This window comes from Melanerpes formicivorus, unplaced genomic scaffold, assembly GCF_026170545.1.
Source record: "Melanerpes formicivorus ecotype bairdi unplaced genomic scaffold, bMelFor1.0.p_v2 SCAF_30, whole genome shotgun sequence".
In the NCBI taxonomy this organism is placed as follows: Eukaryota; Metazoa; Chordata; class Aves; order Piciformes; family Picidae; genus Melanerpes; species Melanerpes formicivorus.
Window position 1 is genome coordinate 4,528,779 of NW_027142382.1, and position 27,343 is coordinate 4,556,121.

A 27,343-nucleotide genomic window follows, 5' to 3' on the forward strand; every position below is an offset into this window, starting at 1 on the left:
AACCTAAATTCCTCATGTGTTTTCAGCTGGATACTGTATTTTTCACTTCCTGCTCAGAAATTCTTTAATGATGTTGTAAAAATGAGACTTTGACCTTTCAATACAGACTAACAAAACAAAACATTAAGCACCATTTCATGTACTCTCCAAGAGCAAGTTCTCCATGTCTGCCAAACTTTATGACCTTTCACAGGGCATTTTTTCTCAGGTTTTAAAACCACATTTAAACGCTCCTCAATTGTTTTATAAAGCACCTACGCAGACTTGGGTTCTACTGACTTCATACTTCAGACACGTACCGAAATGCACACGAAGGAAGAAACAAGGTAACAGTCACTTGGCTTTTTTAAATGCTGGCGTCCTCTAACCAGGTTATCAGTTCTGAGGGAGGTATTTTGTGAAGCATGAAGTCAGCCCCACGCGCATCCCAATCAGCTTCGAAGCACAGTCCCAAGCCCGTTGTTAGCCGGCGAGCCCGGCCCGATGCCTAGAGGGGATCAGTGCCAAAGGAAGTGCCCGGCCGTAGCCAAGCTCACCGGGGCGAAAGTGGCAACCGCCGCAAACGCACCGATAAGCTCCGCCTTTCCCCTTACTTGCTCAGAGCGTTCCTGGCCCCGAACGGTGAGCGGGCACGCCGTAACCGACAGCGCCGCCCGTCCGTTCGCCTCGGCTCACTTATGGGCAGCCAGGACCCTCCTACCCCAGTTCCCCCAACTTTTGCCCCTCCGCACCACCGCGCGGCGACCCAAAGGCGGAGCGGCATTGTCCGTTGCCGCCGTCGCGAGGTCCAGAGGGGTTGCATCGGCAGACCGGTCCCAGCTGCCACCCCCACTCCGACGGGGCCCAGCGCGGCAGCAGCGGCGAGCAGGCCCAACCCCAAAAGGCAGCGGCCGCGCTGACGTCATGTTCCGGGCTCCCTTACGGCCCGCCCCGTGGGTCACAATGGAACCAGCTCGAGTCCAACCGACGTGAATTTGCCGCGAGCGCGCGCACGCGACACCTCCCCCCATCCCCCTTCCTCTCGCGCGCTCCCTCGCTGCACACCCAGGGGTGGGGGCAGACGGGCCGCGGCCTGAGCCTCGTCGCCGCAGCTTGAGTGACAGCCCGAGGGTACGGGGGCGGGGAGCGCGTCACGCCGTTCGGGTGGCGGAACCTCCGCCGCCGCTGCTGCGTTGGGTTGGGGCCTGTGGCGCGGAAGGCTCTGACGGGGCCGCCATCTTGCCCAGAGCCCCGCCGGACGGAGGTGCGCCGCCGGGAGCGCGAGGAGCCGTCGCCGCGTCTCGCCTCGCTCCCTCCCTACCCCCTCATCCGCTCTCCCCTCCCCCAGCCGCACGCACGGAGCCGTCAGCGCAGAGCGCTCCAGTCTCCCGTGCCGGCCCCTCCGCTGCCACCTTCCTTCCTTTTTGCCTGCCCCCGCGCGCAGCGGCTGCTGCCGCCCAACCGAACCCCGGACCCTAGAGAGAAGCGCAGGGTGCTTGTGCGCCCCCTCCCCCGCGTGCGGCCGATCCCCGGACGGGGCGGAGCGGAGCGCGCAGGCCTCAGCCAAGCCCCAGTCGGAGACGAAGCCCAGGGCCGCCGGGCAGAAGCTGGTGACGCAGGAAAAACGCCCCGGCGGTGCCGTCGGCGCCGGAGAAAGCGGAGCGGCCAGGGCCAGGATCCTGAAGCGCGGGTAGCGGCGGCAGTTTCGCCCTCCCTCTTCCCGTCGCAGTATACGGCGCCCGCCCGGGGGGGGAACCGGGAACTGAAGCGGAGCCGCCCCCTCAGTCAGCCGGCTGCACGCTCGGGATCCCGGGGCCTGGCATGAGACTCTGCCCTGCTGGCTGTCTGGGATGAGGCAGTCCTCGGCCGCGCTTCTTCGGCAGCAGCTAGGAAGGCACCGGGCCGTCGCAGCAGCAGCCGCGGGACAAGGGGAAGCCGTGCGGGGGTGAGTGGCCGAGCACTGCCCGGGCGGGGCCGGAGCCGAGGCCGGGGCCGGGACGCTATGAGGAGAAGCGGCTGCCCGGGGACAGCTGTTTGTGCTGCAGCCGGCCGCCGCGGAGCGAGACGATCCCCAGGGATGGGACTTCCCGGGTCGGGGTGCGGGACAGCGGGGTGCAGCGGAGAGAAGGGGGCGAACCGGGCCCCGCGGGGCGTGGAGCGGAGGTGGAGGGGGGGGTGGGGTGGGGATAACGAACGGCGGGTGGCGGCAGCGCCTCCCTCGCAGCCCCCGGAGTGTGGCCCTGCATCGCTGGTGTTTTGGAGGGCAAGGGAAAATGGCTGACGGCTCCTCATCCTCTACCCGGCGGCCGGCGGGTGGAGGTTCTCCGCGCCCCTCGGCGGGCTCTGCCAGCTGCCGGGCGGCCTCTCCTGCTGTCCCCTCCCCGGTGCCGCCGGCCGAGGAGGGCTCGGTGGCTCCCCGCAGCGCTGCACCCTTTGCCTCCCCTGGTTCTCGCTTCCCTTCGCACCGAACGCCATTACTGAGGTGGAGTGATTGGAGCCGTGTAGGCCTGGGCGACGCCTGGAAATAAGGCCCTACCGAGACGCTTTTCCTACAGTCTCAATGAAAACCACCAGCACCAGCTCGTTCACGCCCGCTGTAAACATTATTAAGACGTAGGCCACTCCTCTAGCCTCGGTTTGCAGCAACCCTGTTCCGATGCATAAAAAAACGTTTGTGGCTTTTTACATCTTCTTCCTCTCGTTCACCCTGCTGCTTCTCTTCGAAGTTCTATCTTTGAGGCTTGTCTCTTGCGACTTATTTTAGGCAATATAAACCTCTCCCCTTGTCCGAGATGTGCTGCAGGGGTAGTTGCTTGCAGTTTGGCCACAGTTATTCGCTATTATTGTCCTCAAGAAAACGGAAGATTTCACCGGTTGAATAGGTTGCTGAGGTTTTTTTGTGTTGATAATCACTCTATTAACTTCGTTTGGCATTGTGTGCAGAGGGGGTAGTGTTTGAGAATAATGTATTTTGTTCTTAAGTGATTTTTTTTTTCTTATAGAAACATCCAGAAGTGTTGAGGTGGCTTTTAAGATGCTATGCTTATTTTTCAGGTTACTCCCTCAGAAGTCCAGTGAAGTATTTTGAAGATGTACAATAATATATGACTATGTAGGGAGAAAAATTCTTTCAGAAAAGAATTGTTCTGTTTAAGTGTTACAAGGACTCCCAGGCTCACTGTAGACATACCGTGTCTGTCTCGGCTGTCTTCATGCTGCCTGTACAACTTGATTTATATCCACAGTTACACAGTTGTATTCGTATCACTGGACGTTTGTATCTGCTTGAAGGCCTTCTGAAGTCAACAGGCTCAAAGGTAGCACAAGGCCCACTTTTGCTGACCTAGTTGCAGAACTAGGGCCTGTATTTTTACAAAATTGTTGAATGTAGGTATTAATATGTAGTGAAAGTATACTAGTGGCAGTGCTTGTTGTGACAGACTGACTAGGTAACTTGTGTTGTTTAGCAGACTTCTCAAATGCCTGGCAAAGGGATATTAAAATAGTGTTTGAGAAGGGACTGTTGATGGGTATCTGGAGGATTGAACTGTATTGATTATAAAATTGAAATGGTGCCTCTGGTAAGAAAGATTTAAGGGTGACTCAAAGCTGTAGGCAGATAACTTTATTCTTGGTATTTCAATAAAACTGTTAGAAATTGTTGGAGAAATTGTTAGAATTCCCTACGCTGCTATCAAGCAACATCTTTATTGCAGCAGAATCTAAGTCATGCATGAGAGTTTTGGTAGGGCTTTGCTTCGGGTTAGGGTTTTCTTCCAAATAACACCTTTGATTCTTTGAGTTGAGGTAATGTTTGTTCTTTGAACCAACCAGGTACAGTAGCTAATATCAAGATAACTTTAAAAAACATGAACATAAAGTTGTACTGGAAGCATGCTTTCTTTTTTGATTTGGGGAGGGGGACGGGACAGGGATTAATCTAGCTAAAAATAAGTGTAAGATTGTGTCATAGTAACTTTTTCCTCTCTGCCCACTGTCTTTTTGTACTTTTCTTTCACGGAGGTTTCCTTAATGGTATTTTTTTTTTTTTTTTTTTTTGAGTAGCCTGTGCCTTAGTCTTTCCAGGCTGCTACTTCATGTCTTGCAGAATTTGCCCTTGTGGTGACACTTCTGCCCACTGAATTGACAGAAGGACTACATCTAGAGATGGTAATCAATAAAGCTAGTGGTAGCAAAGCTGTTTACTCTTCTGTATTTGTGGAACACTGTCACCCTTACATAAACATTTTATTTCCCACATTGTGGAGCATTTGTACTCCAAAATGGACCAGTGCAACTACTCTGTGTTCTAAATGGATGCTTTTAGGTTTATGAATTTTATTAATATTCTGGAATTGTTGCAAGCGAGCCTCAGGATAAACAAAAGTAGTGGATTAGTGTCTATTCTGCAAAATCAAATAGACTTTAGAGACTAGAAGCACCTTTAATACCTTTGTCCCAAACTATCATACATTTCAAATTGAGGGCTTTGCACAAAAATTGATAGGAATTCAGGTTTTTTATTAGTTCAAACAAATAACTTTTTTTTATGCCTTTACTGTCTTTAAAGTTGTGTTTCTGTCAAATGTGTATTGGAAATATCTTAAGTTCCATGGGAAATATTTCTGACCTTCCTGCTCTGGTTTAGAAAGAAGTTGAGAACACATTTTAGGTATTTGAATGGCAAGCACTTTTGTGTGGCACAGTACCCTGAGTGTATTTATTGATTGCCTCTCAGAAATAACTGCTTTTCTCTCTTCTGAGAGATCTAAAAACTAGGTATATTCTGAAAACATCCTGAGCAGGATGGCTTCCTTTTTGAAGTAAATGAATCATAAGTGTCCCTTACTGTTTTTCACTTAAGACATGATTTGTTTATTAAAAGCCAAATAAACAAAACAAGCCAAACCCCACAAAATCACAAAAGCTTTTAAATTTTATTGTTTTCCTTGTAATCACAAACATGTAGTTGAAGCAAGAGTTTCGCTTATCCAGTAGTTGCAGAGCTGGGTGTGAAGTTGTCTGAAGGTATAAGAAACTTTGAGTTTTCTGTTCACTTGAAAAGCTGTACATGTGAAGGCTTTTGTGTCCTTTAGAAAATTGTTTCCTGGATGGGTTAGTGTTACTAATCTCAACGTGTGGGCATAGTTTTTTTTTGTTCAGGTATCTTAAGTTTTTCTTAGAACATCAGTGCATCTCCTCTTGAAACTCAGGATAGCAGTATCCAGCTTTATTATCTTTATCACCCTTGTTTAAAATCACAGTTCAAAATGTAAAGCTGTGCTTGAGGGTATGTTTTGGGAACATGGCTTGATAATGTCTGTCTTTTGTTGCAGTACCTTGAGTTTTGCAAGGTTAGCAATGCCACGTGCTGTTGCTGTAGCTATCATACACAATGTTTGTGTTATAAAATACATGTGTTTTTTTTTACATATGGTGTGTTATGCATGTTGCCTCCCTGAGACAAACCTAATGACAAAAAGCAATTAAAAATGAACCTCTGCTGCTATACCTGCCCTTTGCCATCAGTGTAAAACAGCACTGCAATTTTTATTTTGTTCCTTTTTTCACAAGAGTTTGTTGTTCTACAGTATCCAGTAATGATCAGTGTCAGATATTTAGCTGTCTTGCCGAGCAGTTGGTTATGTTTAGGAGGAGCAGTTTGGTAAAACTTTGTATTGCAGAATGGTAGTTAAAGTTTTTTTGCATAGCAGAGGCAAGGGATGGCAAGAAAGTCTTTTATAAATACATGCTCACATGCAGTGAGATTTGAATTTTTCTACATGGGAAATCTGAGCTACTTTACATTCATGTTACAGCAGTGAGTGGCATTTTTCATATGTAAACCCTAGATTTTGTTCTCTTATTAATGTAAGAACATCTAGAAGTTCTCACAGTGCTATAACAAAGTACAGTTTTGTAGTGAGATGTCTTTCTAAAACAGTTACATTGTATTTGCTGTCTGTGTTATGCTTAAGGCTGTAGCGGGACTTGAGAATATGATTAAAAGAGGCTTCCTCTGCAGTTCATGATAGAGCTATGTTTTGACTTGGATCTTGTTTAGAGTCTTGAACAGATAGCTGCAGAAAGATGTTCGGTAATGACTGCATGCCCAATGTCGGTTACTGCACTTCTGAGACGTTACAGTGTCCACTTGAACCCGTTGGTGTTTTGAGCACTTTCTGTAGATCTGATTTACTAAAATGATTTAAAATATTGAGAGTTGGTAAGGTTACAGGAGAGCTATTAATAACTTTCCCCATTATAACGGAGAGCAGGGGAGTAAATACGTTCTTAAGGTAGCCAGTTGTAACTTAGTATAAAATCATTTTGCTTCTTTTTGTTTGTGTGGTTTTTTTTTTCCTTAAGGGAGCTTGAAAGCACAGCCAACTCTTTCTGTATTTTCTGATGCTTGTTTGACTTTATAAGAAGCTATTACTCATTTGAGAGTTGAATTTAGTCTGCTTGATTGGTACAGTTTTGTGGTTGCCTGATGTTGATGTGCTTTCAAATAAAAATTAGGATGCTGGGAATAAACCCCTTTGGATACATATGTGTTCACAGGCTTGCTGCCTACTTGCTTACGTTACCAATGTATGACTTTCTTCAAAGATCACTTAGTATTAACTGTGAGAATTACTACTTGCTTTTGGTTAACTTCTTTGCATTAGTACACTTCCAAAAGAGATCCATGAGATGTAGATTTAAAAACTAGTCATGTTGCAAATGTAGTATTTTAAGCTTTTTTCATTAAGTTAAAAGGAATACTTCTTTAAATGTAATGCATAGCACTCAGAAATGTTACTCCGGGAAGCTTTTATTTGTAGTATCCTCAAAGAAAAGCATGTAACCCTGCTTTGTGATTTAGTTTCCCTTGCACATGTAACTGCCAATAGAAGAATGTAGTTTTCTTGCAAACAGATCCTTGCACAGGCATCTTAGCAAATCATACAGCTTGGTAGTTAGTTTTTAGCCATGAATTCACTCATAAATTGCATCATTCCTTAAAGACGTATATCCAAATGGATAACTAACAGAAGAAACTTTTTTCCCCTATTTATTTTTGTTTAGGTTCAAGATTATGTTGAAATCAAGACACAAATATTGTGACTTCTTAATATTTGCTTATATCCCCCTCTGCTGTGTACTGTAAAAGACCTCTCTTTGTTTGAAATGTTATTGAAATGAGTTCTTCAAAACTCAAATAATAAAAATATGTCCTTAGAAGAGCTTTTAAGGCAAGTAACACATCATAACAACTAAATGGTAACATGGAGTGACACAAAAGTCTACACTGACAGCTGTCTGAATATGGGCCAGCAGTGTGCCCAGGTGGCCAAGAAGGCCAGTGGCATCCTGGCCTGCATCAGAAATAGTGTGGCCAGCAGGAGCAGGGAAGTCATTGTGCCCCTGTACTCAGCACTGGTTAGGCCACACCTTGAGTACTGTGTCCAGTTCTGAGCCCTAGCTGTTGGAATGGGCTGCCCAGGGAGGTGGTGGAGTCACCGTCCCTGGAGATGTTCAAGAGGGAACTGGACGTGGCACTTGGTGCCATGCTTTAGTAGTCATGAGGTCTTGGGTGACAGGTTGGACTTGATGATCTCTCAGGTCTTTTCCAACCTTATTGACTCTATGATTATAAATTCCATAGGCTTCAATCCCTAAGTCACTTAATAGCTGCTTAACCTTTTCTCTGGCTTCAGTGGGACTGGATGTGGGAAGATGAAAAGGTATGTTTTGTCTCAGGGTGGTCTTTGCTGTAATGTTCTGAAATAGTGAAAGAAGGGAAAAAAAATATTGTTTAGAAATGTTTCAGTAAAGGAGAATAAGGCACTACTGTGTGCCAGGTAGGATGCTTCTGTTATCAGACAGGTTTTTGTGGTTGGAGGGGAGTGTCCTTGTTAACACTGTGGTGTGGGCAGGCCTGTACTTATGGGCTGTGAGTGGAACTTCAGTCTTCTTGTCCAGAAATGAAAATTGATGGTGATGGGAAGAAAGTCTCTTTTCTGATATGAGAGTGTTTTCTAAATACACTGGTACATCAATGTATGAGCCTTGCATGTTTCACTGTTTAGTTTTTCTGCTGTCTTGGCAGCTAAGTACTTCAGTGTGATTTTTGAATAAGTTTCAACAGAACAAATCCATGAATTTGAAAGTTAAATAAGAAAGGTGGATCTGCTTAGCTTAACTTTTAGGTAAGTTGGTGAAAGAAGATTTTGATAAACTAAAAGCTTAAATACTTTATATTAGACTTCATATATTTCTAGTTTAGAAATAAAGTATTAATTGCTTTGTTGATTTCTGATGTTTCCTTCTAATGCATCTCCCTGAATCCTTTATCTGTCAGGATTTCCCTTTTTTTTGTTTTAAACTTTTTGTTTAGTTGTTACATACATTCTGTGGTGCTTGAAAGTGCAAACTCCAGTGCCTTGTTCTACAGTTTCAGGCTCCAGTTTTGCTCAGCCCTCCATAGGCTTTGACGTGTCATTGAGACAGTGCTTTAGTAGTCACAGTGGGACCTTAGAATCCTGGGTGCTTCTTGTGACTGCTTGTAACTGTGTACACACACATATGCAGTGAGACCTTTTTTGTAAGATGATGTAATCACTGTTTTCCCTAGGTAATTGCAGATTTCTTAAGTGCTTTATAGCCCTTTTGCTGTGTTGGAGTTTCTTCATGATAGATCTGGTAATTTGACAAGAAGATAACCTCCAGATTGCCTGAAAACCCCTACTGTTCTTATTCTTGTAGCAGTTGAACCAGATTGCTGTGGTTGACAGTTTGTAACGTGTCTAGTGAAGATGTAACTTGAAACATGAATTCTCCTTATGGCATTTGAGAAACCATTAATTCTTTTCCTTTCCTTTCTGTTTTTTAGGATGGGGAAAACAGGTTTTGGGGTTTTTTAATGAAATGAAAAAATGGAACTGAAATTAAAAGCTTCATTGTCATCAATGGCAATAGATGCAGTTAGCATAGAGGTAATGAAGCCTTGCTGTCAACTAATGTGTCTTCAGGCATGGAAAAACCCCCATGTGATCAGTTATCATCCTCTGGTTAGCAGATGTATGACTGAAAGTTTTCATTTATCTGCACCATCGTAAGATTTTTTGACCAGATGAACGTGTCCTGTCTTGAATTTTTCTTTTTCCTTCGTACCACTTTTCTGAAAATGGAAAGACTATTTAGAACCAGCAGCAGCTCTGGACATGGTGCCTGGAGGCAGTTGGATGAAGGTAGCAAATGACCAACATGTTTGCTTGGCTTTCTTGTGGACGAGAAGTAGCTGAAATGAGAATTTGATTTACGATTCAAATGCAGTGTGTTGACTGATCCTTAGTTGGCAGATGGGAAGGTCCTCTTTTTCTAAAGCTGAAATTGTACTCAATACTTGATGTGTTGTTTGTTTATATGTATCACATGGGAAGATTGAGATATTGTACAAGTTAAATACATTATGTAGACCAGCAGAAGTAACCAACAGTTGAGAGCAGAGAATCAAAATCACTCCCATGAGAGCTACTTCACGCTTTTAAGTGTGTGTTTACACTATACTGTGCCTAAAATAGAGTTTGATTTTTTTCAGTGCTGAGGAGCCACTGTGGTTCAGGGGTCTGAAAATACGATCAACAGTTGTAGTTCACACTATGCAGTTCACACAGTGAAGACTAACCCTTCAGTTACATTTTTGATTGTTCCAACAGCAAATTTTACTTTAAATGTGAGTTTATTATGTATGCAGTTTAACTTCTACATGATGGTTGTCCACTAGAATTCTTCATTCCATGTCTCTTTAACAATCACATTCCCTGGCATGTGTGATGACTCAGTTACTAATTTTTATTTCAAAACTTCTGTGACAGAAATGGGAGGGCATGGGTTGGGAGAAGGCTTAACCATATTGATGCTTCAACAGTTCGGTTGCAGTGGTTTTTTTCATCTATAGAAATTACAATTATTTTGAGGTTTGATAATTTGATAGTAGGCTGAACATGAGCCAGCAGTGTGCCGAGGGGGCCAAGAAGGCGAATGGCATCCTGGCCTGCATCAGGAACAGTGTGGGCAGCATGAGCAGGGAAGTCATTGTGCCCCTGTACTCTGCTTTGGTTAGGCCACACCGTGAACACTGTGTCCAGTTCTGGGCCCCTCAGTTTAGGAAAGATGTTGAGTTGCTGGAATGTGTCCAGAGAAGGGCAACAGGGCTGATGAGGGGTTTGAAGCACAAGCCCTATGAGGAGAGGCTGAAAGAGCTAGGGTTGCTTAGCCTGGAGAAGAGGAGGCTTTGGGGAGACCTTACTGCTGTCTACAACTCCCTGAAGGGATGTTGTAGCCAGGTGAGGGTTGGTGTCTTTTCCCAGGCAACCAGCACCAGAACAAGAGGACACAGTCTCAGGCTGTGCCAGGGGAGGTTTAGGCTGGATGTTAGGAAGAAATTCTTCACAGAAAGAGTGATTTGCCGTTGGAATGGCAATTTGCCAGGGAGGTGGTGGAGTCACCATTACTGGAGGTGTTTAAGAAGAGACTGGATGAGGCACTTAGTGCCATAGTTTAGTTGATTAGCTGGTGTTGGGTGATAAGTTGAACTCAAAAAGTCTTTTCCAACTTGGTCTATTCTATTCTTTTCTATATCTGCCACCTCCCCCAAGTTAAAGCATAAGTGGAATTTGGATAAGAGTATTACCTTTTTTCCCAGTGATGGTACCTGTTACTTCAGGATTTGGAGCTTGTAGTATTTCAGAATGGATTCCTCAGATGAACTTGAAGTTCTGTTTTTTAAAAATGCTTCCATTATTTATTTTTCAGGTGAACTATCATATGGCTTAGTGACATTACTTAAAAAATTGTATGCAGTGACAAACAAATGATGTTATGAGCTTTGGAAAAGTTGCCTAAGTTGTGCTCTGCTTAAGCATTTCACTTTTTAAGGGGGATGTTTTCATATGAGCCATGGGTAATTTAAGAAGATTTGTCTAACTCTATGTAGAAGTAAATGGGGAAATATGAGAATAAAACATCATTAAACCAATGGATTTTTTTCCCCCACTTAATGATAAACTCTACTTCCCATTGGATCCTTGACTTATGCAGTCTGGATGATGGATTGAATTGTCTTTGGAATTTGCTCTGTAAATGCATGTGTTACATTGGTGTAAGTCCTGTACTGAGTAGATTTATTACTCTCTTAATAAACTTGCTAGGCGCTTTTCACTCTTAGCCTGTATGTTTTCCAGATATGAGTGTATTATTTCTCACCTCAGTAAATTAAAAGCTGGTGTTTTGTTTTATTGATGAAGAATTGAGGCACAGAGGCTGTAAACTTCAGAAGTACTTTCTGCCATAACTTTTCCACAGATTCTTGTTAGACATTCAGATGTTATGGACACAGCTCTTGTGTGATGTTGCTTGTTGGGCCTCCTCACTCTTCCTCAGTGTGCCTTTATCTTGATACCCAGAAAAACAACAGAAGGATGAAAAGATAAATTTGAAATGTTTTTGATTTCTTCATCAGTGTATATGAACAAGACACAGAATTAACTCTGGGGTTCTGTATAGTTACCTTATAATCCAGGTATTTCCCTTGGACTCCTGCAGTCAAAGTTCTGTTTCTTTTCTTGTGAAACATCATTTAACTTCTGCAACAAAGAAGGTATGGGCAGTTTTTCTTCCTGGTGCCTTAGTCAATTACTGTTTACCCAGGGGACTTAGCTTGATGGAAACAAACTTTAATTTGATGGAAATGAAATTACAGTGGAAAACAGATTACTCCGAGAATCCCAAATTATGTAGGAGAAAAATGACAAATTGAGCCTTTGATAAATTTAGAGAGCATGTTCTGTCTGCCTGTGTCTCTCACACAGACACCAAATTTTGTTACGTGAAAATTTCTTTTGCTAAAAAGTAGGAAGATCCTGGCTGTCACAGTGAATACAGCTATTGTACTTGGTTACTCATACTCTGTCATCTCTAATTACAGGGGGATTTTTGACCTGAATTTCCAGATAATATTTGAATTGTGCAGTTTTGTTTACAGTTTCATAACTCTGGCGTCCTTTTTGTCAGCAGAAGTAAAATTTTTGCCAGCTTCCGTGTTTTACATCATCTGTGTTACCTGCTGTAGCTTTGTCGCTGGTTTACGTACTTGTGGTCAGATTATTCAAAGTGTTAGTACTAAAGTGATTTTTCTGACTGATTGTTCTGTTGAGGTTTTCCCTGGATTTATCATAATTTTCAGTGCAAAGGCAGTTTTTTGCTTTCACCTGCTGAGACTTCTTGCACTTAGCCTTATCTGTTCCATATATATTTCTTTCATGATTGAGTCTTTCAGGGTGTATTTCATGATGGATTCACACTGATGCTAAGAGTGGATTCTATCCATGATTATGTACTCTTCCTGTTTCTTGTGCCATTATTAGTGTTCAAAAAGCATGTGATGCAGCTGAAAACTGAAATAATTTAAACCCTTTCCCCCTAGTTCCCTTTCAGTCAGATTGACTTGATTTGTCTCAGGATGTGGTGACACAAGCAATGAGAGGGTGGTTAGGATGAAAGTGAGCAAGTTGCCTTCCTTCTCTTAGCAGTGGAGACTTACCTGGCTTCAAACAGACTGTGAAGTTGTATCTTCAGCTATAGCTTCTCCACATGCAAAAATAAAAAGGAACTTCTGTTCTAAAATGTATCTAACTATAATACTCTTACTAGAGAATGAGATTGCACTTTCTCAATTAAGATAATGGCAAAGGATGCACGAAAGATCGATGTACACACTGTGATGGCTAAACTGTCTGAGAGTTAAGTTTCTGTCACTTTCTACTAGTTCAAGTACTGTCCTTAAAAGCAGTTAAAACATTCCTCTTGCCTCTCTTGGCCTGTTGGTGGATTCAGCTGAAAACTGGAGTCTATTTTGTGTACTGAAGGGAGGAGCTCTTCAGCAGGGAGGTTTCTGTGATTTAACAGTTAAGCGTTTTCAGTGCAGGGGGATTACTAGTAATGTGTGGTTTGGAATTTTTTTTTGGTGTAGTGGTTTGTGTTTCTTATTTTTTCATGATTTTCTAGTTTTCAGACAGCTGCAACAATGTAAAAACCCTGTTGTCATAGTAGTTTTTCATTGTCTCATTTCTCAATAAAGAAGATTACGACATGCTTCTTGATTTTAATAGAAACTTAATGTACATGTATCTGGGACAGTGGAGTCACATTCTGATTCTATGGAGGAGTGAGTGTAGGGGAAATAATTCTCGAGTTTACACCTGTGCTTTGTTCTTAGTACACTTTCTAGGTGCTTCTTGTTCATACCCACCTTCCTCTGCTATTATTTACCTTGTGGCATTTATATCAAATGGCATGCTTCATTGTGTTGGCAGAAGGAGCATCAAGACAAAAGACAAAACTGCTGTTTCAGTTACTTCTGATTTCCCTGCAGAGGCCAGGATTTTTGAGAGGAGTTGTTATGCAAGTTCCCTAGAGCAGATAGATTGTTTTCAGTGATTTCTTGAAAGTTCAGTTTCCTTAGGCAGATGGCTTGTATGAGTTTAGTTAGAATGAAACACATTTAAGGCAGACAGTCTTAAAAAAATCAAAACAGCTCTGGTCTTATAACACCTCTAGTGAGTGTGTGCAAGCGTGATTTTCTTCAGAGGAAGTATCTTCTGACTGAAATGGCTGTAAGGCAGCAGGAAATGGCAAAATGTTTACTTGCAGTTAGCTAGCATGGAACTGTACAGGAATCTGCAGGCTGAGTTAGGCAGTTGGTACATTAAAAAATAGTTGGAAGTTTGGGCTGAGAATGAGAAGTTACGAAGATACTTATTGAAACATTAATTTTAATGCCGGTAAGACTTTCTTCGGTACTTGAGACATTTCAAATTGTGGTTGTTGATGGTGGTGGTGCTTTTCTTCCTGCTTTCTGATCAAATGTTACATGAAATGCAGAGCTTTGAAAAAAGTGAAATTAGAGCTACTGTAGTAGTGGGAATATTTATACTATCTGAATGTAAAGCATTTCAAGGTATCTAGGTATTTCACAAAGGTAATTTTGTTGTGATACAATAATGTAAAATGTTTCCAACTTAATATCTGGTTAAGATACTGCTATTTGCAGTTAACCAAGCAGTAAGAGGTGTTAATTTGTGTGTACTATGAGGGAAAATTTATGTAATGTGTTAATCTCACAAGATTTTAGGAGTATAGAATAAGGATAATTAGTTAATAATTTAGTGTAATGTTTAACATAGTTTGAAGACACCCTTGAATTCTCCTTAGAAAACAGGAAGAGAGTCAGGAGGGGCTAGCCTGATTTTTGCAGGTTAACTTTAAAGTTCACTTTTCTGAAAGAGGCTTTATGGTGTAATTGAGGTAGTGGCATGGGGTACTACTGCACACTTCGGTGGTATGTCAGGTGCTGTGTGTAACAAAGAATAGCACATGAGTAATGCAGAGATACAACATTGTAGTAGTATCTGTAATTCATTAGCTGAATGGCTGTAGACAACATTTAAAACATTTATAGGGCTGAGTTTTGTAAAGCCTTAAGAGCAGTGTACTGAAAATAAATTAATGTTTTAAAGCCACAGGTGGAATGAACCTGTAAGATGCCATTATGCTTCCCTTCAAATAGTTGAGAAAGATTGATGGTAGTTAAAGCTATTCATCACCTACCAGCAGCCTAGTAGCGTGTGTAAACCTCATGAGAAATAACAGAAGCCACAATGTGTTTCTGTATGTCAGGGGAAAGCCAAGGCTAGGGAGGTGCCTGAACATGAGAAATGGTGGTTTGGACATTTGTACGGTTTGATGGGATCTTTTAAGAATGGAATGCTGTTACTTCCTTTTTTGGTCTCTTCCCCAGGAAGAATTTAAGTTGTAGATAGTGTGAGATTGCTCTAATACTGCAGATCAAAGGAAGCTTTTTGTTTTAAACTTTTGTTTTTTCATTTAGTTTTAGGTTTGTGTTTTTTTTTTGTCCACAGTCACAGTATTAGTCCTTAGGTAGTTGAACTAGATCATAGTATCATAGTATCATTCAGGGTTGGAAGGGACCACAAGGATCATCTAGTTCCAACCCCCCTGCCATGGGCAGGGACACCCCACACTACATCAGCCTGGCCAGAGCCTCATCCAGCCTGGGCTTAAACACCTCCAGAGACGGGGCCTCGACCACCTCCCTGGACAACCCATTCCAGGGTTTCACCACTCTCATGGTGAAGAACCTCCTCCTCACATCTAGCCTGAATCTCCCCACCTCCAGCTTCATTCCATTCCCCCTAGTCCTATCACTACCTGAGATCCTGAGAAGTCCTTCCCCAGCCTTCCTGTAGGCCCCCTTCAGATACTGGAGGGCCACAATGAGGTCACCTCGGAGCCTTCTCTTTTGCAGACTGAACAGATGATCATTGTAGGTTTGTTTCAGCTGAAAAATAATTCTTTTCTTAAATATCCTATTCTCTTCATTAAAAGCCCTTAGCATGAAATAATATCTTACTACGTTTATAACTTTGGGCTTCAGAACTGAAAAGGAAATATCATGCCAATGAATAGAAAATTGTGTACCTGTTCTCAAAAATTCCAGGGAGAAAGTAGGCCCTCATGGCCCCTTACTTCAAGGGAATAAGATAAATATCAGTTGGAAATCCTAGAACAGCTACACTGCCTTGGAAGTGGAAGATCTCTGGTGTTCTGCCCTGTGGCCAGTCTACTAACGGGTTCAGAAATTTGATTCAGCGTGTTGCCCTCTCATCTTGTTGGAGCAGCTTAATCAATGTGGAGAGTATCATTGTTACTTTTTTCCCTACATGTTTGTGGTGGATATAAGTTGTTTTAACATACTACCTTATAAATCATAGAAACTGATGTATTTATTATTTTGGTGATGACATTGCTACATCTTTTGTGTTTAGATTCAGAGCAGAGATATTACTGGATATCATAGTATCATTCAGGGTTGGAAGGGACCACAAGGATCATCTAGTTCCAACCCCGCTGCCATGGGCAGGGACACCCCACACTACATCAGCCTGGCCAGAGCCTCATCCAGCCTGGTCTTAAACACCTCCAGGGACGGGGCCTCAACCACCTCCCTGGACAACCCATTCCAGGGTTTCACCACTCTCATGGTGAAGAACTTCCTCCTCACATCTAGCCTGAATCTCCCCACCTCCAGCTTCATTCCATTCCCCCTAGTCCTATCACTACCTGAGATCCTGAGCAGTCCCTCCCCAGCCTTCTTGTAGGCCCCCTTCAGATACTGGAAGGCCACAATGAGGTCACCTCGGAGCCTTCTCTTCTGCAGACTGAACAGCCCCAACTCCCTCAGTCTGTCCTCATAGGAGAGGTGCTCCAGCCCTCTGATCATCCTCGTGGCCCTTCTCTGAACACCTTCCAGCACCTCCAGATCCCTCTTGTAATAGTGGCTCCAGAACTGGACACAGTACTCCAGGTGGGGTCTCACCAGGGCTGAGTAGAGGAGGAGGATCACCTCCCTCGAGCTGCTAGCCACACTTCTGATGCAGCCCAGGATCTGATTGGCTTTGAAGGCTGCAAGTGCACACTGAGAGCTCCTGTTGAGCTTTTTGTCCATCAGCACCCCCAAGTCTCTCTCCTCAGCAGAAAAGGCTGAGATGTTTAATGTTTATTTAATATATTAGGGTACTTTAAGTGTGTTAATTATGAATTATAAATGTGTACTAGGAGATATGTATTAGCTAAAAAAGGATAATCAATCAATCAATTTGGAGACCATGTATAAAATGAATTGGATGAAAAAAAATATTTTGGGAAGTATAATTCTGTTTTGTTAGTGTATTGTGGTATGTTTATTTGAGACTGAGTGCAAGAGAAATGATGTGTCTTATTCACATATTAGTATACAAACCTATGTGTTTTCCTGAAACAGCTTTGAAGACTCATTCTGCTAGGAAGCTGAACTTGCTGCTGCACCTGCACCACTGCTAGATATTATTATGACTACTGAAAAAGAAAGCTGCCAATGCCAGTACAGAAGTACAGTTTATGTCTGTTTGCTCTTATGAAGAATATAAATTGGCAGGAATTGTAGGTGTTATTGTGTGCATCCTCATGTAGGTTGTACTGTATGCATCCTCATGCAGAGAAAGCAGAGATGAGCGCTACAGTGTAAACTTAAGTAACACTTACTGTGTTGTCTCTTTTGGACTTTATTATTCCATTCTGTACATTCACAATGCTTTTCATTCTGTTTTTGTAGTGTGCTTCAGAAACTAGTAGGAAGCCATTGATACTTCAGTGCTCAAAACAGTTAAAAGTTTCCTCTGTTCCCTATTGCTCTGCTGTGAAAACTAATTCCTGAGAAAAGCCTTCATGTAATGGTGTAACATCTTGCACTTGCTAACACTTGGATTAATGCTTTGTGGAACAAAAAAGGTTCTTAAAGCATTCTGGACAGTGAACTTTACTGTATAACTTGTAGAGCTGGAACAGGTGAGGAGAAAGTTCTTCACTGAGAGAGTCGTTCATCATTGGAATGGGCTGCCCAGGGAGGTGGTGGAGTCACCATCCCTGGAGGTGTTCAAGAGGGCATTGGACGTGGCACTTGGTGCCATGGTCTAGTCATGAGGTCTGTGGTGACAGGTTGGACTTGATGATCTTTGAGGTCTCTTCCAACCTTGGTGATAACTGTGACTGTCTCCTTGAAGTTGTGTAAAGGATTTTCTTGGTGGTTTGGTGGTGTTTTATTATTTGTAGTTGGGGTTTTTTTAGCCTTTTGGGGAAATCACTACTTGTGGAAGCAACAGGTTAATATGTTTAGAATTTTTCAGTTTTGTTGCCTTGTCATTCAGGGCCAAATGGAATGCAGTCTGCAGTTTGGTTAGAATTTCTGGGGCTTAGAGCTTGGCATTTCAGTGAGAATTTTATACCAGGACTGAAAAACTTTATTCAGAGGAGCCTGAGGAAAGACTTCTAATCACCTGAAAAGGGAATCTGAGAACTCTAAGCTTGGGCTACCTGTTACACCTGGAACAAGTACTGTGGTCAGATTCTGCTCTGCAGCAGTACGTCTCAAGCCGACATACATGAGAATCCAGTACCGTTGTCCAGCTTTCTGCTTGGAAATATTTATTTAGAGATTAATCTGTGTGGTTTTTCTGTAGCAAACTTTAAAAAAACCCAAATATCCCTATGCATCGTTAAGCCTTCTGTGTGTAGTTGGTTGATTTTGTTTGTTGCTTTCGGTTTGTTGTTGTTTTAGCGTTTCCCCCATCATTGTTTAAAAAAAAAAAAGAAGTGTTATCCCTGTTAATGAATTATGCCACATATATGAATGTTGTGGTTAACACAGAGTGTAAATAATGGTATTTTTATTTTTTGGAGTTTGTTGAACTGTTTTGTCCCCAAATCTCATTCACATTAAGTCTTCAATCTTAGAAAGTCCTCACAGCTTCATGTTTTTAACCATACATCTGTGGAAGTTCCCTAGTTCTCCAAAGTATGGACAGAAGACAGTACATTTAGACTGTCACATCCATAAATCTGTGATACAGGTAATACTCATGTTTGTTGTTCAAAGAGGAGGAAACATCATTGCTTAAAACTAGCATTTTCTGCAGCATTCTGCTATAGTCTCTTCAGCATGGAATGCTGCTTAGCTGGTGCTTGATGATCCTAATACATTTAGATGACTCCTTTGAGACTAAAAGGTTGAGAGTTGTGGTTCATCCGTTTTGCCCTTCACCTGAAAATAAGTGGTAATGCTTTCTTTTGGAAGCTCACATTCTGTGCTTTTACTGCTTGCTTAAATTTGTGTGAATAGTAGGTGTAGGAGCATCTTGTACAAAGTGAAGTTGCACACAATTAAGTAGGTGTAGCTTAGCTGCACTTTGTGTCAACACTAACCTTTGAGGCTAAAGAAGCTCAACCAAACAACCCTGAAAGAATGGAAGTATATTCCAAGACACCCCTCTCTATTTTGTCATAAGATACTTATGGCAGATAGAATTACACTTTTGCATTGATCTAGAAACTTAGACAGTTAAGTGTCTTAATTTCAGGTGTATCTTATGAAAAATATCAGTGAAAAGAAGTTGCTTGAAGTCACTTGTTTTTTAATAAAACCATTTTTAGTTCATCACAACGGTAGTGTCCTTTGCTGTATCACTTAGGAATTTACTGCTTTGCAATAACCTGTTGGAGCCTGATGTAGTTGACTAAGATCTATGTACACTGACTTCTGTACTAGGAGAAGGAATCTAAATTAATTGTCTTTGGTAGTATAAATTATATGAAATAATATTTTCTCTGCAGATCAGCAGAGAAAATATTCTGTAGATTTCTCTGCAGGTATATCACAGTCCCAGGCTGCACCACAGTCTCAAGCTGCACCAGGGGAGGTTTAGGCTGGATGTTAGGAAGAAGTTCTATACAGAGAGAGTGATTGCCCATTGGAATGGGCTGCCCGGGGAGGTGGTGGAGTCGCCATCATTGGAGGTTTTCAGGAGGAGACTTGATGGGGTGCTTGGTGCCATGGGTTAGTTGTTTAGGTGGGTTGGATTGGTTGATGGGTTGGACACGATGATCTTGAAGGTCTCTTCCAACCTGGTTTATTTTATTCTATTTTTTAAATGTTGAGAGTTAGGCAGTTCTAACTTAATGACAAGGCTTTCATTAATCCTTGAATGCATTTCAGTTTTAGTGCATTTGAGTGTTAATGAGCAAAGTGCTGTGACCACCAGTTTCATTTTCTGATTATAATTTCATCCTTCTGGAAAGAGACAAGGCACAGAGAAGAAAGAAAATGATAAATGTGTGTAGGTGTGTGTAGATTCTAACTACTGAAATAGGTCAGTGTTACAGTTTTGAGGGAAGTGTTTCTACATGAGAAGGTGTTTTGATTGAAATAAAAGAATAGGGTAGAAGAAGGTTAGATTGCTAAGTGTAGAATTTTTATACTAGGATCACATCATAATCTTTGTGATGAGTAAGTATTTATTAGAATTCTAAGAAAGCACTTCCCAGAATCCTATGTGAAATAAATCTGTGATACTTTTTGACCTAAAATTTGTATTGCTGCAGGTAAGCTTATGCAGTACAGCACATCTTCTGTGAGATGCTTTTAAGATAGATATGTCATTCTGTACATAATACTGGAGATTATTTTTTTCCCCCCTTAACATACTTGTGTGGCTTTTAGAAAGCTCTGTGGTTACATGTTCAGCAGACTAGTATCCTGGCATACGTTGTTACCACAAGGTATATATCTTCACTTGTATATAACCTGAACATTTTAAAGGAAAAACAGGTCTGTGTCCCTAGATATGGCTTAGGTAATGTGCATGAATAATAAATTGTCTTTTGAGGTCTACTACTGTCATCTGTCACCTTGCCTTTGCTTTTTTCTGAGACTCATTATAGGTAGCTAATGTGGGAGAAAGGCTGTGTATGTATTAGAGTATTTCAGTTAGTTCTGAAATGTCTTTGAGAAACTCAGATGAAAGCTGTTCTAAAAGTCAATTGTATTAGAAAAAAAATGTGTGTTCCTTGATCATTATATGCTAAAATGCCATCCATTGTATTTCCTGTTACATGTTACTCTGTTACAGAGTAATGTGTACATATTTGCTTCTTATTTAGTGCTTACCCAGGAACCTGTCTGAAAGGTGCTCAGTTTCTTCCTCAAGCAAAATTAACCCATTCCTCCACACAGACACAAGGTTGCTGCTTGTGAAAGATGAGGTGAGGCTTACAGCTGTACTGACTGCTTGAGCCTAGAAGCAGAGGTCCCTTCTGGAGGGCAGCTCTTCCCAGCATCCTCTCTGCAGTCTGCTGGGGCTGTGTTGGAATGTCACTTGCGGTGGATGGTGGAGCATGCAGTCAAAAAACTGTAGTTGTCTTTTCCTGGTGTTAGTAAAATTACAGATGAAGCAAAAGCTCACCTTCACTTAAAATTTAGTGTGGATTAGGGTGATATAAGGGGATGGCAAAAGTGTGGCAAATCAGTTTGGTCAGTTGGCAATCAAAAGCAGACGTCAGTGGGATTTGACTCAATCTTCATAGCCTCATATGTCACTTGATTAACAGTGGAGTAGTGAACTTGTCATTTAATAGATGTCTGTCTTCATCTTGACACTATTGAAACATCCATTCAAAGCTTTGGGTAAAGGTGATCATTTATTTGTTTTTTTTTTTAACATGGCTTAGTGTGCTGAATCCAAAATTGAATACAGTAGAAATGAGATGTATATAAAAATTAATGTAGAATCCTCACTAGGATTCAGATGGGTACAAGCAGTTTGAATTGTTTCAGTTGAGCTTTCGGTGTACTCTAAGGTATCTCTGCATCAGTTTCGTTTGATTATTTAGAAACAAATATAAAGGCTAAGCTTGAGCTAAGTCAAACTGTGCCTTTGTGAATTTTAACTCTAAAAAAATTCATATTGAGTTAAAGAAGTGACAGAAACTTGAGCTTTCATGGTCAATTAGTTCTTGTAGCATGATCTCTGGGCATGCAAGTTGATGTTTTTTCTAAAACATAGTTAAGTCAGTGGCTGAAAACAGGACTGGTGAACTACTCCCTTTTAATAATGTTTAGAATGCGTACATTGGATGATGATTTGTGCTTATAAAACCATGTATACTCTGTAATTAGAAGGAAGCTGCCTGAACTATGAGCAGATCCTACAGAGCAATTGGGCCATTTATTGTAGTGTCTTAGATAACTGCAGCATAACTTGAAGTTACTTTTTTATCTCTGATGACATCACACAAATAGGGGGAAGAGGTGATGAACTGATTTAAGAACTTGGCCTTAGGCACACAGCTAAGCCAAGTGAGCTTCTCTAGAGGCCCTAAAATACAATTTTTTGGGAATGTTTAATAGGCATAGGCTATTGTGAATGTTAAGCAGTTACTAAATAAGAGGTTAATTCTTCTCATAAATGATCTGTATTTGGTAGTGTCTACAAAACTGTGTATTTTTTGTTATACCAAAAAAAAATTACTTAAGTAGTAGTTTTCTGGTATGTCATAGTTAACTTATGTTACTCTCCTGGAGCAGAATGGAATTTGGAAGAATGATTTGCCCAGAGCCTTCAACTAAGCACAGAGGCAAAATCTGAGGGTAAATCCGCATCAGTGCAACTCGGTTTAGCAGCTGCAGTTTTGTCCTGGCTCCCTGGCTGGCATTATGATGAGTACTCTCTGGCCTTTCAGTACAGTCATTTGGGTAATTAAAGAAACTGAAAATCAATCTTTGTAAGTTTTTGTTTGTTTGGTTGTTACTTTCTTTAGTCCTCTGAAGTGGCTCAGTTCATGGTAACTCACCCAAAAGTGTTAGAATAATGATGAGGTTGAAGGAGCTTGCACTTCGAGGAAGTTATTGTGAGCTATTCTGCAGTTAAAGCCAATCTAGAGCAGGATTGATGCTGAAAGGAGCTGTTTTTCCCTTTTCCTGATTCTTTGTTAGCTCAGTCACTCTGTACACACAAGTTTTTACGATTTATGTTTTATGAACCAGACCTATTAAGGAAGAACGGTGGTGGTTAGGGAAGGTTTATTGTGGTGGTAGTTGACTAAGGGCTGTTGAAAAGTACAGTGCCAATTGGAAAGTTTTGGGTTTCATTACTTTATGCCAGGACCTTGTAGCCTCAATCAGGCGGTGCAGGACAACTGGTTACATTGAACTGTGGCAGGCTGCAGACAATGTGTGTGTATATATATGAGTGTATGTATATAGGAAAGGAAGCTTAGTCTTGCTAATACTGTCTACCTAGTGATTGTTCTAAACGTCATTAGAAAACAAATTCTCAGGATGGCATTTAAAAAAGATCACTAGTTACAATAAATTTCTCTAACTGCATTTAAAAGATCTGTGAAAATTTGAGTTGATAATGCCTTTTGTTCTGTACTTAGCAGGATTCCTAAGCCCTATGCATGTATGAATTTTGAAGGGTGGGGGGGATTGCAGTACTAAAAGTACACAGTTATGTTCAAAAGTTAACATTAGTTTGGTGACACTATCTCTAAACTTGTTGATGCTGTTAATACTGGAGACTGGGCAGGGGAGGAATAGTGTATTCAGTCACAGATTTTACTGGGTATGTAATGGCTTGCAGATTTGCATAATTTAAGAAAGGATTTTAAAGTGTCTTGGAGAAAGGTAACAGCATTGCCAAGTTAATTTGAGATGAGACGACATAATAAACCACAAATATGCATAGTCTTACTGTATAAATTTCACTCTAACTTGTTAACTTGGAGACTTTGAATCAGGAACTTGGCACTGCCGAGTGAGTCTTGCTGAAAGCTCATACAGCTCTTTCTAGCACCCTACTTGGCTTTTGAACTTCCCAAGTGGTGTTGGTTTATGTGGTGCTTGGAAGTCTGAGCTGCTCTGTCAAATTACATTTTGTCTTCTGTGGTTATACCCTGTGGTAGAGTGGAATTGCTGTTTCAACTTAATGCAGCTTTTTATTTCTCAATACAGTGAAGTTGAAGTACACAGTGATTATTGAACTGTTGGTATATGATGATTACAAGATCAACAAATCCAGTGTCAGAATTTTCCTTGTATAATCCATTAAAATACTTGCTGAGGATGTGATGGGCTTTGTAGTAGACTTGAAAGGCCAGTGGACCGTGGCTTTCATAGGCCCTTTCATTTCCCTTCAGGAAAGAAGGGAATATAGGTCAAATGCCCTGGGTGTGCTGGTCTGTTAAGAGAAGCTTGGCTGTAGGGTCTCTGTTAGTCTTAGCTGAGGTAAAATCAATCTCTAACTCCTCTCAGACACATGCAGTTAGGGAGTGTCAAGAGAAAAGTATTGGAAAAGGTGACAAATTTGGCTGTTCATGCTCAACCAGGTCATTTCTACGTAGACCTTGGTCAGCACCTTGAACTCAAATCTACTGTAGCAGTTGAAGCAAAAGAGTTTCTCAGTGGTGTAGAGGTAATGAAATGTTACCTTCTTCTGATGTCAGTTATACTTAATAAAAGATACTGAGTGTGAAAGAAAAGATTCCTTATAACACTGTGGGGATTTTTGTAGTGTTCTTCTCCAGCTATGTATTATTTTTCCATGCATGTGTCAATATAGCAATATTGTGTTTTGTTTTGGTTTTTTTTCAGGTTATGCAATGGTCTCTGCAAGATGGCGTGTTCTTGAGTTGGAGCTTTTTAAGACAAGCATATGCTGGTACCTCAGCTTTACTAAGTGGACTATAATTTCTTCTCTCACAACAACTACATAAGCAGACAAAATTGCAAAGATCTGCCCTGTGTCGAGTATGACAGCCACGACTCGTGGCTCTCCGGTAGGAGGGAATGATAGCCAGGGCCAGGCTCCTGATGGACAGTCCCAGCCTCCCCTCCAGCAGAATCAGGTATGGTATTAACAATCAAGTTGTCTAACACTAAAGGGGTTAGGTCTTTAGAAATGGTTATTCTCATTTGTTGGAGTATGTATATTGCTAGAGTGTGTCTAGTTAAGTGAAATAAGTTTTTTGTGCCTGGAAGCACAAAATGATTTGAAGGGATCAAGGCAGTGCTAAGTAGATACAGCTCAGGACCACTGCAAAAGATGCTTCCTTTTTATGCAGTGGCATAGTTCTTTCAAGCATGTGTGTGTTGGATTAGAAGCCTTTTTGGAGTAATATCAGAAGCTTCCTAAGGACCATGGTGTAGGCTTACCTGCCACAAATTTGTAGAAGTGCTCTCTGTGAGTTCAATTTCACAGTATCACAGTATCACAGTATCACTTAGGTTGGAAAGGACCTCGAGGATCATCAAGTCCAACCTGACACCGCAGACCCCAATTTGTACTCAGTTCTGCAAAAGTCCTTTTGGATAAAACAGTTTACAAGCGGACATCAGCTCTTTAAGTCTTTGTGCATTGTGTTAGGCTTCGTGAACAACTTCATGTGTTTCGGTTGAACCGGTTATCCTGCTTTCAAATACATCATGATGTGATGATTCTTTTATGTGAGGGGGAAAAAGTACCAGAAAGGATGCTTTTAAACAGTGCAGCCAAACCCGTTCAAGAGAGAAGCTATACTTCGTCATTTCATTCCTCACTTGGCACAACAAGTGTCAATGGTTGTTACTTCTTGAATGAATTGTGTTGTGGAACATGTGTAGTGGGCTGACCCTGGCTGCTAGGTAAGCACCCTGTCGCTCCCTCCCTTCACCTCAGTGGGATGGAAGTGAGAATTGTATGGCTTGAGTTAAAAGCAGTTTAATTAGTGAAACGATAGGGGGGAATACAATTGATGCAAATGCCCCTAACTGATGGATGCCCAGCTAGGCCCAAGCAACATCTACCTTGGGAAAATTCTGATCTGAATCTTTACTGTTGTCAATTCATCCTATTTCTATATGTGAATAAAAGTGTGTCTACAAAATGTGATATATTTTGCATGGTCCATCAAAATTGGCTTATGTATTCATAGTCTTGGAGGTTGCTTAGTAGCTAGCTGTAGTAGTGTGGTACTCATTCTTAGCAGACTCCTTTTAGAAAATATTTGTCATGATTGTTTTTTTCTGTGCTTTTGAAGTTTGTTCTTCTGCCTAAAATAGTGATCTTTTCTGCAGAACTGCAAAAACTTGAGTATCCATTTAACCTTTATTCTCCCCTTCTAGATAGGTGGTCTGCTGAAGGTAGAAGTCTGTTACAAAAGCCCCACTTTCTTCACGGGGAAAACAGCTTAATTTTTAAACTGTTGAAGTAGAGAGCATGTAGTACAATTAATGCACTGTTGTGTTTGGTTAGTAAACCTGAAATAAAATTATTATAAGGTACTTTTAGTAGACACATGTATATACACACACTTGATATAAAAAGGGACTTACCCATAAATGGCACATAAATGCAGACAGCATTTAAAGTATTTTCCATACCTATTTTAGACTTCTTCACCTGATTCTTCCAATGAGAACTCTCCAGCTACCCCGCCTGATGAGCAGGGCCAGGGAGATGCTCCACCCCAGCTCGAAGATGAGGAGCCTGCATTTCCACACACAGACCTGGCAAAGTTGGATGACATGATCAACAGGTACTTTCACACTTTTTTTGCAGAGGGTGTAGATTATTTTAGCAAATACCTTGACAGTGGGTTCAGAATTCTTACACCTTTGTTTCACTGGATTTCTTGAAATACTTCGTTCTGTTGGGTTGCAAAGAGAAAGAGGCTCAAATCCTAGGTCGGTTGTTCTTTTTAAACACTGTGCTTATGAGGAACATTGAAACTATCTGTTCTTGCTATATAATAAAAGCATTACAAGGGGGTCAAGGATTCTTAAGAAGCACAACTGAAATACAGTGGGGCTTGGTGTTTTGTTTTTTAATACAGGCCTCGATGGGTTGTTCCAGTATTGCCGAAAGGGGAATTAGAAGTTCTTCTAGAAGCTGCTATTGACCTGAGTAAAAAAGGTAAGCTGGAAAGACAATCAGTGATTATTGGGACAGTGTGCAAAGGCTTCTCTTGTAACTTAAATCCTTGGTGGAATCTTAAAAATTCCGAATTACTTGTTACAGGCCTGCTCGTGAGGGTGGTCAGAGTGGTATGCAGAACCTCCATAGATCAGAAATTTTAGAAAGCAATCAATGTAGTTAGAATTTAGTTGCCATAGCGTAAGTAGGGAAGTTGAATAAACTCACAGCAATAAAAATCCTGTCATTCCTGTCCTACCTGTTTCCTGAATTCACATTAATATAACATCCAGTGGGTTTGGTCTTTATAACAGATAATAAACTCAAATAATCCGAGTTCTTTAACGTAGCTTTCCAAATAGCTTGCCATAATTTTTTTTGTTCCAAGTTTGGCACATACATACTTTAGAGAATATTAGAAAAAAGTTAGAGTTTTAAACAGCATGACTAATAACTCTAGCTTACTGCTTGCTGTGTCTGGCTTGCTTGAAATGAGGAGGATTCTGTATCTGTGTATATGTTTGCTGAATTGTACTAGTCAGATTGAGGAGTTCGTCGTGTGTTATGGAAAGTTTTGTTCTCCTAGAAAGTTGATCACCTGTTCCAGTCAATGTTTGTCACCACAGTATTTGAGTAATATCAGGAGTCAGATAAAAATATTTTTCTAGGATATCTACGCTTACCAGCTAGTTCTGTTTTAAATGCAATGACATTTCAAAGTGACTTAGTTTTGCACAGTTGGACAAGGATGGCTTCAGTTCCATGTTAATAAACACGGGCAGTTTTAAGAATAAAAAGTTTGGTCAAGATATTCTGGATTTTCTTAATTATTTTCTGTAAATCTTCTCTGCTTTGGAGAAACAAAAGTTATGGTGTGCTCTTGTCATCCAACACGGGATGACATGTTGTTGCAAACGCTGATTTATCAGCTGTGGTTGCGCTTGGAATTGGCTTCTTCAAATGTAGCTAGGTCTGGT

At 41.4% G+C, this 27,343-nt stretch overlaps 1 protein-coding gene across 2 annotated transcripts in view; it reads left to right on the forward strand.

Moving 5' to 3' along the window:
* The first annotated feature begins 1,816 nt into the window (after window positions 1–1,816).
* USP9X (ubiquitin specific peptidase 9 X-linked) overlaps window positions 1,817–27,343 on the forward strand; it is a 104,721-nt gene continuing 79,194 nt past the window's right edge. For both annotated transcript variants that reach the window (XM_068155095.1, XM_068155096.1), the window contains exons 1-4: window positions 1,817–1,924; window positions 24,068–24,321; window positions 25,844–25,989; window positions 26,287–26,366. In XM_068155095.1, the coding sequence (XP_068011196.1) occupies window positions 24,226–24,321; window positions 25,844–25,989; window positions 26,287–26,366 (322 nt within the window). In that variant the 5' untranslated portion in view covers window positions 1,817–1,924; window positions 24,068–24,225. The remainder of the gene's footprint in view (window positions 1,925–24,067; window positions 24,322–25,843; window positions 25,990–26,286; window positions 26,367–27,343) is intronic.